The 12,267-nt window shown below is 48.0% G+C and overlaps 1 protein-coding gene across 1 annotated transcript; it reads left to right on the top strand.

Moving 5' to 3' along the window:
- The first annotated feature begins 342 nt into the window (after positions 1 to 342).
- On the top strand, positions 343 to 8,155 carry LOC140912287 (uncharacterized). The gene is made up of 6 exons (XM_073346474.1): positions 343 to 1,421; positions 1,727 to 1,808; positions 3,087 to 3,110; positions 3,842 to 4,115; positions 4,315 to 4,465; positions 4,727 to 8,155. Exons 1-6 carry the CDS (start codon positions 879 to 881, stop codon positions 5,132 to 5,134), a joined length of 1,482 nt encoding a protein of 493 aa, XP_073202575.1. The 5' UTR covers positions 343 to 878; the 3' UTR covers positions 5,135 to 8,155.
- Positions 8,156 to 12,267: the final 4,112 nt, after the last annotated feature.

Here is a 12,267-nt window from a genome sequence, read left to right as displayed (position 1 = left end):
AGAAGCTTCTGTCATCGTTTGGAACCTAAGGCTGTAACTCGTTTGTGTGTGTGTTACCTGCTTTAACCTTGTAAATAACTTCTCATTTCTTTTTCTTAGTAAATCTTTAGATAATTTATTATAGGATTTGCTACAAGTGGGTTGTCTTTGGTATAAGATTTAGGGTGCAATTGATCTGGGGTAAGTGATCGGTCTTTTGGGCTCGGGAGGAACCTGAATATTGTTGTGATTTTTGGTGTAAGGGACCATCTATCACAAAGGCAGGTGTGTGTAGGTGCAAGATAGATCAGAGTATCCAAAGGGACTGTCTGTCACTCTATCTTAAGGCTGGTATAGTGCCAGAGGAGTTTACACTTGATAACTAGTTGGCAAAATCTAAGTATAGAATTCACAACCAATTTTTGGTTTGTACCCTGCTTCTTAGCAGTCTGCCCTGAGGTTGGTGCTCATGCTCTTGAGCCGCTCCAGACAGCCTGCCAATATGAACTAGGGTTAGGTTCAAACAAGAATGAATTCAGGGCAGTCCACTGGCCTGTGTTATACAGGACTTTTCAGCAGATGATTACAGGGGTCCCTTCGGGTCTTAGAATCTATGAATCGGTGAGTCTGAAAGAAGTGGAATTTGTCTCCTAATGACTCATGTTTTTACTATTGTATTATTGTGGTGGCGTCATTTCCGGTAAGTCAGATGCCGAAGGTCTCTCTGGCAGAAATAACCAGCTGATTCCGCCTGCAAACAACACTCCCTTCCCCCATGCAGCTCAGCTATGAGCAGGAGAGGGGGTGTCTTTACAGGAAATGCAGAGCTGAACCACAAGAGTTTGTCAAGGGACTGAGGAGGGCTCAGCCCTGCCAGGAGCCATCTGTGCCTCGCAGGGATGGCGGGCAAGTACCAGAGTGAGGCAGGAGTGCCAAGGGAAATGGAAGAGGAACAGGCTGAGTTTCCTTCACATGTCCAGGAGTTACTGAAATGCTTCTTGGGGAACCATGTGTATCCCGAGCAAAAGGAACAGCAGAGAAGAAAGCAGGAGTGCCAGCTGGTGCAAGCTCTGGTCAGCAGGATCATGACTTCAGTGTGTAAGTGCAAGGTGGAGCTGTTCACAGGGGAAGCCATCCTAGTGGGCAGCCAAGCCCAGGACCTCCACGTCCAGACAGAGTCCAGCAGCAGCGACTACGACTTCCTGGTCCCCATCCATTACAACATGAACCTGATCCTTATGGGCAGCCTGTACAGCAAGCTGTACACCCCAAAAGGTCTTCTGCCTGTCTGGGACAGCTTGAAGCCCGAGGTGCCGGTGTACCGCTGGGGGAACAAGGTGGTGGTGGATTATAACAAGCTGATAATGAGAGATCTCTTGGAGAGGAAGACTGTAGACATGGACCTCACAGAGGAAGACATAAAAACAATAAATAAGCAGCAGGTAAATGAGATCATAGGGCATTCAAAAAGTCATTCCCGGCTAGCCCAGTTCTAGGATCTTCCCCCCGGCGCCCCCTCAGGTCTGCCAGTGCCCCTCGATCCTGATCTGCAGCCCCTGGCTAGCCCAGCCCGGGGCTTTCTGCCCCCACAGCTCTGCTGGCATCCCTTAGTCTCCACCCACAGCCCCCAGTCTCTCAGCCCTGGACTCCCCACCACAGCTCTGCTGGTACCACTCAGTCCCAACCTGCAGCTTCCTCTTGATTTGGATTAAAGCATCTAAAGATGTCTTATTACATCCCTTTTCAGCTACAGATTTGGAAGAATGGCATTGATCCATTTCGTGTAATGAAAACATTGTGGGACTGTGTCCAGGAAGCTCTGACTAAAGGTAAGTTTCTGTGTGAATATTAATTCATTATTACTGCATCAGTTAATTAAGGCCACAGGAAGATGATAAACACTGCCATAGAGTGTTTGTTTTGTTTTGCTTTCTTGGTTTTTTTCTATTAACTTTTAAGTTTTTTAAATATCTATATATATAAACAACAAACATAACAAACTATACGTAAACTTCTCGAGAGGCAATGTGCTTGGAGTCGGGCTCTCCAAGGTGGATGTGCACCCAGTGCCCTGGGATCATGGGGGTGTGGGGGTGGGTCGATACAGTGCACTGGAATTGTGGGGGGGGGGCGGGTAGATGCTCTCACTGCACTGAAATCTTCAGGGGAGGGGGTAGAGGCTCCCAGCACACCAGAGTCCTAGAGGTGAGCTGGGGTGGGTGGATGCGCCCGGCACAATAGACTCTGGGTCACCCGGTGTCCGGTTTACCTCCTGCCGCCCCACATCTGCTACATTAAAGAACCAGTTAGTACCTGGGATTTTCTCCCCATGAAGAGCCTTATACACTGTAATCAAGTCACCTCTTACTCTTTTTTTTTTTTTTTTTTATAAAGTAAAGAGATTGAGCTCTTTCCAACCTCGTCTACACAGAAAAGTTAGGTGCATAGCTACGGCACTGAGGGGTCTGAATACTCCGTACCGCGAGTGCCGTAACTAGGGCGACCTAAACCCCAGCAGCTCGAGTGAGGAATATTTTTCAGGTTTATCTTTTTGCCACCTGCTGAAAATTCATTCTTTAACTTCCCAAGTAGTTTGCCAAAGAGGTGCGACCTTGGTAAAGGCATAATACCACCTTGCACTGGGTAACCGTTGTGTTTTTATATCCATGGCCTGAGGATGTTCTTAATTCCATTTCCACCGGGCTTGTGTTGCTGTAGCTCCAGTCAATTCTTTGCCAAGCGCGACAGCCCTTTAATAATGGTAGAACAGCACCCATGCGAGCAGGGGTTGTAAGGATTTTCCTATACTGGGATAAAAATCATCCCCATAAGTGAAGTAGTTAAACAGTGGAACAGTCGAGAGTGGAACAGGGCTAACATCGTATTTCCAGTGTGTGTTGATTTCAGCACTTAAGACAACCCCGTAGCTGTAACTGTGAGTTGGCCAAGACTTGATTAATATAGGCACAAAGAAATTCGACTTCTTCCAACCCTGCAGGAATCTCATCATTTTCTTCCAGTTTTACCTTTGTAATCAACCTTCTATACAAGACTCTGAGTGTCATAGATTTTAACTAGCCCTTTTCTTCTCCCATCTCTGTTTTTAGAGAGAAGCCTTGCTACCGGAATTAGTAAGTAAAAGTTATATACATTAAGGGACTCTGTAAGTGGAGAAATTATAAGCATGAGGGAAATACAGAAGGGAAAACTGTTAAATTGCATAGGGTAAAATAGTAAATACATTGAAAAGGGGGCTATGGGTCGGGTTTGAGGGGCATGACAGAGCTGTGCGGGGTGGGAGAACTCCTGGCTGGGATAGTAGGGGCTGCTGGTTGGGGTTCAGGGGCACAAGCAGAGCTGTGCGTTGGGGAAGCCCACAGCTGTAATAGCGGGGTCTATGGGTCAGGGCATCGGCAGAGCTGGGGGGCATAAAGGGGGAAGCCCAGGGCTGGAGTTCAGGATTAAGGGGCACCAGCAGAGCTGTATGGTGAGAAATTTTTCACTGTTCCTTCATAATCTCTCTCACATATTGGAGTTCCCAGAGTTAGGGATTGGGAGTCAGGATTCCTGGTTTCTATTCTCAGTTCTTCCACTAACTCACCGTGTGCCCATGGAGATGAAGTTAGTTACACAATGTCAAAGAGACACAGAAATAGAATCCAGGAATGCTGGCTGCCAGCCCCCACTGCTCTCACCGCTAGACCCTGCTCCCCTCCCAGAGCTGGGAGAGAACCCAGGAGTCCTAGGATCTTGGCCCTCATTCCCTTAACCTTTGCTCTTCCATCATCTCAGATCTGCAAAGCTTTGACCTATGTCAACTGTTTGCTTTTAACTCCCACTCCTCTGTCTTGCCTTCTCCAAGGAAACATTAAACTGGAGAACACTGTGGGTATTACACCAGTTAGTCCAGCTGTGCAGCTCAGTGCAGAGGTGAATGGCCGACCTGTGTCTATAGACCTGGTGCCCACCATCCGGAATAAAGTGGACATGTCCATGGATTGGCCGCAGCAGGATCTCAGGTGGCTTTCCGACTGGTGGGACCGGGAGCAGGGCGCTGAGCAGAGAAAACCCACCTGGAATATCATGGAAATTTACAAAACTGGGACCGATCTGGTGGCCAAGAATTCATACTGGAGGTAAAAATGCAAATTTCATGTGTTCCAGCAGAAGGCAACAGAAATGTACACCGAGCAGGGCTCATCCCCTCCAGCAGGGGGCGCAGGGGGACGGGGACACACACACACACACACACACAGAGTGTAGGTTTGGGATGGGGGTCTGTCTGACCCTGTACTCCCATTCAGCCCTGCCCCATTTCCCTCCACCCCACTCCAGGCTGACCTTCTCCCTGGCTGAGACCCAGCTCCTCAAGGACATTGACACCGATGGTGGGTGCAGGCTGAAGGTGTTGCGGATGCTGAAGCAAATCAATATGGAAAAGTGGGTACCGCGCTACGGCAAAGTCCTGACCTCCTACCACCTGAAGGTAACTCAAACTGAGGAGCCAGGGTAGGAGGGGGTGGAAAATGGGTGATAGGAGCATCCTTGGATATAGGGGAGAAAGATCTAGAAGGCTAGAGGGGGGGTCGGGGGGGGGCTGGGAGCCAGGATTCCTCAGTTCTCTCCCCAGCTCTGGGAGGGGAGGGGGTTAGGGGAGGGGGGCCAGGAGCCAGGACTCCTGGGTTCTAGCCCTTGTTGTGGGAGGGTAGCAGTCTCTAGTGGTTAGAGCTGCATATTTCTTTTGCAGATGGTTCTTTTTTGGGCTTCCCACCTCAACCCAGAGACAGAGAACTGGGCCATGGAGCTGGATGCTCTGGGGACCCTGCTGAAGGTGCTGGAGTTCAGCCTGGATAAGAAACAGCTGCCCAGCTACTTCCTGCCTTCGATGAATTTCTTCGACTGGCACCGGAGTGAGGAAGAGAATTCCCTGAAAAACCGGGTGCTGGAGGTGCTCAGACTGGAGGTGAGGCTGATGAGATGCAGCCCAGAACAGTACCTCCAGCTGAGCTACGACCTGGCCAAGCCCCAAGGCCCGGGACCCTTCATCCAACGGGCGCGGGAGCTGGATGAGTTTAGAAAGAAGCATCAGAAAGACTTTGAAGAGTTCAAAAACCTGAAGATATCTTCTGACAGAAGCATCTTCAGGGAGTTGTGAGCAACCTCTGCTCCCAACGAAGATATTTGGGCTTCTGTCTGAACTGACATACCCCAATGGATCTGCAATTGCTCTGGATTTACACTGGGGGAACGGATACTTTACTTCAAAACCTTGAGATATGGAACAATAAATAGTGTCGGGTTCTTTTCATAGGTCTTCTGGGTTTTGTGAGAGTGGGGCTCACATGGGGTGACTCTGGCATGACCCCAGCATAACTGAGATCAGAATCCAGCCCTGATCTCATTGCAATCAGGGGTGACTCCAGATTGACCCTGGGGGGCTGAGATCAGAATCTGGCCTTGCCTTCATTGCAGGCAGGTGGTGACTCCAGATAGACCTGGGGGAGCTGAGATCGGACCCCACTGCAGTCTGTGGATATAAGAAGATCCAATGGCTGGAAGTTGAAGCTGGACAGGTTTAGACTTGAAATAGAGTGCAAATTGTTAACAAGTGATGGTAATTAACTATTGGAACAACTTAGAGAGTCATAGATTCTAAGGCCAGAAAGCTTCATTGTGATCATGTATTCTGACCTCCTGTATAACATGGGCCAAAATAATTCCTGGAGCAGATCTTTTAGAAAAACATTCAGTCTTGATTTTAAAATTGTCAGTGGGGGAGAATGACCCGTGGTAAATTGTTCCGATGGCTAATTAGCCTCACCATTAAAAATCAATGCCTTAGTCCCTGTGTGAATTTGTCTTGCTTCAACTTCCACCCTTTGGCTCATGTTAGACCTTTCTCGGCTACACTGAAGAGCTGATTATTAAATATTTTTTTCCATGTAGCTACTTATAGACTGGGATCAAGTCACCCCTTAACCTTCTCCTTGTGAAGCTAAATAGACTGATCTCTTTGAGTCTGTCACTCTACGGCAGATTTTCTATTTCTTTAATCATTCTCGTGGCTCTTCTCTGAACCCTCTCCAATTTATCAATATCCTTTTTGAACGGTGGGCACCAGAACTGGGCACAGGATTCCAGCAGCGATCACTCCAGGGCCAAATAGAGAGATAAAATGACCTCTCTGCTCCTACATGAGATTCCCTTGTTTATGCCCAGATTCCCAGGATGTTTTGGCCACCGTGTTGCTCTGGGAGCTCCTGTTCAGCTGATTGTCAACCACAACTCCCAAATTTATTAAGTCACTGCTTCCCAGGATAGAGTGCCCCAGCCTGTAAGTATGGCCTGCATTCTTTGTTCCCAGAGACATGCATTACATTTCGCTGTATTAAAATGCAGGGTTGGCTTAAGTCCAGTTTACCAAGTGATCTAGATCACTCTGAATCAGTGCCCTGTCCTCCTCATTGTTTTCCACTCCCCTAATTTTTTGTGTCATCTGCAAACTTGATCAGTGATGATTTTATGTTTTCTTCTAGGTCATTTATAAAGATGTTAAATAGCATAGGGCTAAGAACCGTCCCTGCGGGACCCCACTGGAAACGATTCGTTTGATGACGATTCCCCATTTGCAGTTACATTTTCAGACCTATTAGTTAGCTAGTTTTTAATCCATTTAATGTCTTCCATGATGATTTTATATCGTTCCACTTTTGTCATCAAAATGTTGCCCGGTACCAAGTCAAACGCCTTACAGAAGCCAGGTATATTACATCAAGACTATTACCTTTATCAATCAATTTGTAATCTCATCAAAAAAAGATATCAGACTAGTTTGACAGGGTCTTTCTTCCATAAACCCATGTTGCTTTGCATTAATTACATTCTCTTCTTTTAGTTCTTCATTAACCGAGTCCCGTATCAGCCACTCCATTATCTTGCTCAGGATTGATGTCAGGCTGACAGGCCTCAACTTACCCAGCCCATCCTGTTTACTCTCTTTAAAAATGGGCACAACATTAGCTTTCTTCCGGTCTTCTGGAACTTCCCCAGTGCTCCAAGATTTACTGATAATCAGCATTTAACAGTCCAGTGAGCTCCTCAGCCAGCTCCTTTAAGACTCTTGGATGCAAGTTATCTGGACCTGCTGATTTAAAAATGTCTGACTTTGGTAGCTTCTGTTTAACATCCTCCAGAGATACTAATGGAATGGAAAGAGTTCTCATCACCATTTGCTTTAGTTAATACAGACAAATATAATTGGGATTATAGAAGAAATCAATATGCATAAGTATAAGACAGTTGAATCAACGGATCATATATTATACTACAAAACAGTGTCATAAGGTATAATATGAAAATTGGAGACTCACTGGTCATGAATGTTTTTGGGTGATGTATGTACGGGTTGTGTATAAAGAGCTATGTACGTGTGCTAGAAATATGTTGTTTTGGAGGCTGTTGATAAACAAGCCTGTCCTAGACAAAGGAACGTGGATTTACCTGTCTGCCTTGCTTGATCACAGGCAGAGGACAGTGAAAGTGCATTGACATGTACCGTCAAGCTCACAAGTGGCGGAAGAAACAGCTTGGTGACACAGTAGGGGACACTCTGGAGTCTGAATCCCAGGAGGGCTTCCTGGCTTTTCAAGCAGACCGTGAACTCTGGGAAATATAAGGAGAGCAACAAGACATTTTAGTTATCCATCACTTAGGGAACAGCACCCTCTAGTTCTGTGAACGCTGGATCCTCCTGCCAGATGGGCTGGCGATGCTGGTAGCTTGATGTACTTGAGAAAGCTGTTTAGCAAGTTACAATCTTTGCCTGAAGTTAGTCTGAGACACTAGAAAGCTTTTTTATTTCTAACCGTTTCCTGTTTCTCTTCTCTCTGCTTAGTATCACCAATAAGTAGCCGCCCGCAAAAGAACCTGTCATCTGTGACAAGTGCAGGTTGTACCCCCATAAATAATCTCGTAAGTGTAATAACTGATCATGCAGCACACCGAACTCTCTGTTCTGTATTAGCAAACTTCTTAGCTTCACTATTAACCGTCTCAGGGCTGTGTTATGAAGTGTGAGACCTCAGCTACACTAACAGGCTCTTGGGAGGCAGTGAACTTAATCATTTCTGTGAGTGTCCAATGGGAGGGCAAGAGTCTCTGGGGAGCTCTGGGCTTCGCTGCATGTTACCGGCAAGGCAAGGTTTGGGCTGGCAGAGTCCTGAGGAGTTTTTTGGGGCTGGCTGACAGGCTGGGGTGGCCGGGAGCGGACACAGTTTAAGCACCAGCAAAGTGCTCTCTCTTGCTGTGGCAGAGGGCTCACTGGCTGAGGGTTCTGGGCTCCCTGAGGAGAGCATCGCTCCCGTTGTCCTGTGTCTCTGTTCCTGGTGTCCCAACGACAGCTTGGATAATCACATCTTTTAAACACCTTTTCCTATTTCACCCAGACGTGTCCAGGACCACAGCTGCTGCATTTTCAGCCCGTCCAGTGCCCTTAACCGTGCCCATTTGAACATAGCAGAGTCTAAAAACCGTTTTATTTATTTCCCCCTACTTGCTGTTGTAGCTTCAAGAACTTCCTTTGTTTTTCCTGGAAGCACGCTTAGCAAATCAATGATATTTTACCCCAAACTACGCCCCCCTTCAAGATCAGGTCAGGGATCAAGTTCCTAGCAATGTTCAGCTAGTCTCGGAGGTGCCCTGCGCTGTCGTTTGGACCTCAGGGCTACCCCGAGACATCAGCACCATTGCTCTCAGGAGGCAGCAGGCCCACGTGTTCCGGTTTTACCCTGTCCTGCGGCTCTGTTGTCTCATTCTCTTGTATTTGTTGCCTGTCTGAGACCCTCTCAGGCAAGACGGCTGCTTTGATGCCCCTTATCTCTCTCGCTCCCTGGGATTTGGAGGTGTTGCCTATTCTTCTGTATTATGTCTCCATCTGGGGTGACAGCCTCAAATGACCCCATGGCAACCACTGCATCATTGTGAAGTGGATCCGAAATCATGCTGATTGCTTTGTTCTGCCTCGTCTGTTGGCAAGTCCCAGTGTCTTGCTGATGTCCGTGTCTGATGGTGAAAGCATTCTTCTTCTCCGTTTTCTGTTGATCAGAATGGCAGCGGGAACACCCCCTGGGGGCCAGTCTGTAATTTCATAGGGCTAAATACGGACCAGAGTCTGACTCGGCAGTCCTTTTCAGTAGCGGCTTAGGACATTTGACACTGTTCTCCACCATCCCGTTCGATGGGGGATAGCATGGACAGGGGTTCTCACAACAAAGTTTTTGGTGGCCCCCGAGTGCGGCCACCAAATCTTGCTAGTGGCCGCTCTGACAATTTTTCCTAAAATACTTAATTAACTTTAGGAAAAACAAATAAATATTCACATGCACATGTCCAAATTACTGTAGTTTATTTAGGTAGGGTTTGGGGTTTTTTTTGAAGACTCAATAATAAAAATCATGTCTCTGTTCTTTACTGGACCTAAACAGAATAGAAACACAAATAAGTTGCTTTACATGTTTTCCTTTTTTTGGTAGGGTTTTTTTTTTCTTTTCTTTTTAGATTTGCTAGCTAGTAAATCTGCCACTGTGAAAAGTGAGATTTGTCTATTTGTTAATATCACTTTCCACAGCAAATTTACTCAGCCCTGGGAAGCTGGGAGCCAAATTAAGCCCCAGATGGGGAGGTGGGTAGGGAGGCGGAGAGGGCCATGGGGGACAGAGCCTGCCACCACACGGACAGAGCCTGCCGCGCCCCCCCAGGGCTGAAGCCCAATGCCCGAGCCCCACCGCCCCGGGAAGGTGGGGAACTCACACTGGTCACCTGCTCCTACAGTGTTTGTGGCTCCAGACAGGGCAGGCACCACTGCTCCCCCCCCCTGCACCCCGTCACCACCCAGGAGGTCATGGCAGCAAGAAAAGCCCCTGGTGGTCACCGTGGGCACATTTGAGAAACGCTGGACGAGTGGCTATATTCTAAACCCAAATTTCACTGCAAACTGCGTAACCTCATGGCCACCGAACTGCAGCCCCTGTCGGACATTACCATGACAGGTAGACCATGTCTAGCAAAAACAGGTTTGATATGCGCCATCACCCGTTTAGCCCTAGTGTCTTCTCGTAGGGTTATCTCGGGGAGGTGAGAACTATAGTCTAGGAGAAGTACACCGTTTTCTCTAGCCTCTGTAGACAAATCCAGGCTTCCTTTGCCCCAGGGGGCCAATCTTTTCCTGTGCCACCAACAGGGGCTCTTTTGCTTGACTTGGCCTGTATTTTTGGCACATACAGCAACTCTGGACAGTTTCCTCAATGTCGCTGTTCATGTGAGGCCGGCATAGAAGGGCTCTGGCCGTTCTCTGAGGTTTTCCAATCCCCAACTGATCTTCATGACTCCTTTCTAATGTATTTTTCTGTAACGCCTTGGGGATCGCCCTCCTGTGGCTTTAAACAAAATGCCATCTAGTGCTGAGAGCTCCCCTTGTATTGATAATAGGGGTTGGGAATCTGCTCTCCCAGCCACCCTGCGCTAACAGCCTCAGTTACTTTCTGCAGGCTTTCATCCCGAGCAGGAGCTCTGGCAATCCCGGTCTGCATTTTGCCTGAGACCGGATGGGATTTTTAAAATTCTGAGCAACGTACAAAATCTAGCTCTGAACTTTGCTCCACCGCACTTGTGTCCAGTGCTTCAGCGAGTGTGTTTGCAAGCAGCCAGCCAGCCTCTCCCAGGTTTGGGAGCAATGGGCAAAGGATACATTTGGAACCAAACATCTAGCCTCTGTATTCTGGGGGGAAGCGGGAGCTGGGAGTGGCAATGAGTGGCTTATGGTCAGTTTCAGCTACAGGGTCTTCCCATAAATAAAGATGTGAAACTCTTTTATGCCCACGGACTAGGCCCAAAGCCTCCTGCTGTATTTGAGTGTATTGGCACCCAGTTTTTGTGAGTACCCATGGCACACAAGTCACTGGTCTCCAGTTGGGACCTTGGTGCTGTAAGAGGACTACGCCAATATCTCCTTGGAGGGGTCCATGGACAACTTAGTTCTGCATGTACCCTCCTAGTACCTAGGACTGGGACCTCTTCAATTCCATCCGTTTCTCAGACTCTTTATTACGATTGGCAGCCCGTGTCTACATTGTAGCGCTCTCAGGTGGCTGGTCCGAGCAGCTACCTTAAGCACAAATTTCTCTCTATATTTCCCCATTCCAAGGAATCTTTGTCCCACACCCCCACCCCTTGTCTGTTGGCAAAGGGACAAGCAAGTGATCTACTCCTACACCTTCATGTGTGAACGTCTCTCCTGGGTATGTTATTTCCATTACACTGAATTTACATTGGTTTGGTTTAGCTTTAGCCCGGCACCTCTGGCTCTCTCCAAAGCTGCTCAGTGCCTCTGGTCATGCTGTTTACCTATTGTTTTTCCTTCTCCTTTCTGTACCCTGTTAGGGCTCCCCTGCCCTCCCTCGGTTCTCGCCCCGCAGACAGAAAGCAGAAGGCCAGAGTCCAACGTGCAGGCAATGTGCTGTTTAGTGGGGTCACCAAGCAAGCATATCCATCCATACGGCTTTTCCTGGCCTCCCTCCTCTTTCTTAGCAGGCTCGATTGTACCTGCAGTGCCCGCCCCTGGTCCCACCCCTTACAATTTATGGCCATGTTCTGTTTGGAAGGTCGTGAGTCTGGGGGCTTCAGTACCACCTCTTTTGTACCCGATGGGAGGAGTAGGCAGTGAGGTTGTGTTTCGGCCAGGGTCCCCTTTTCTCTGGCTTTTTAGTGTTTCTTATGGCTCCCCCTCCCGGCTGGTTGCTTGGCCTTGCCTTGAGACAGGAGTCGAGGCCATTTTCAAGTGTGCGCTCGTCTATTAAACTCCCCCGTGCCCAGCTATACCTTAACTCTCTTCCTCATCTCGTCTCCTTGTGCTAGCAACCACATCCGGCTGTGGGCAGATGCAACACCCCGGGTCTTTGTTCTTTGTTCACACGGTAGTAAGGATATAAGCATATCAAAAGTTAAACAAGCAAACAAAACCCCAAACTCTATCTCAGGCAAATATACAGGCCTGAATGCTATATTCCCCTCACTGACATATCCTCTGATTCAAAACATCTCTCTCCTCATAAGAATGAAACAGGAGTGCGCTATACCTCAACTTTCTCTCCAGTTTCATCGTTCGCCTCTCTGCCAGAGATAACTGAAAAACATCAACGGCTTCCGGACCAGCTCTTGTCACGACTATCGCTACCTTCTGATTGTCTTCCTGTTTGCTGGATCCCATTGTTGCCAGTACAGAGGGAAGCGCTG

This window comes from Lepidochelys kempii, chromosome 6 (assembly GCF_965140265.1).
Source record: "Lepidochelys kempii isolate rLepKem1 chromosome 6, rLepKem1.hap2, whole genome shotgun sequence".
NCBI lineage: Eukaryota > Metazoa > Chordata > Testudines > Cheloniidae > Lepidochelys > Lepidochelys kempii.
Note: the sequence above shows the minus strand (reverse complement) of the source record. Positions and strands in the feature narration are given on the sequence as shown.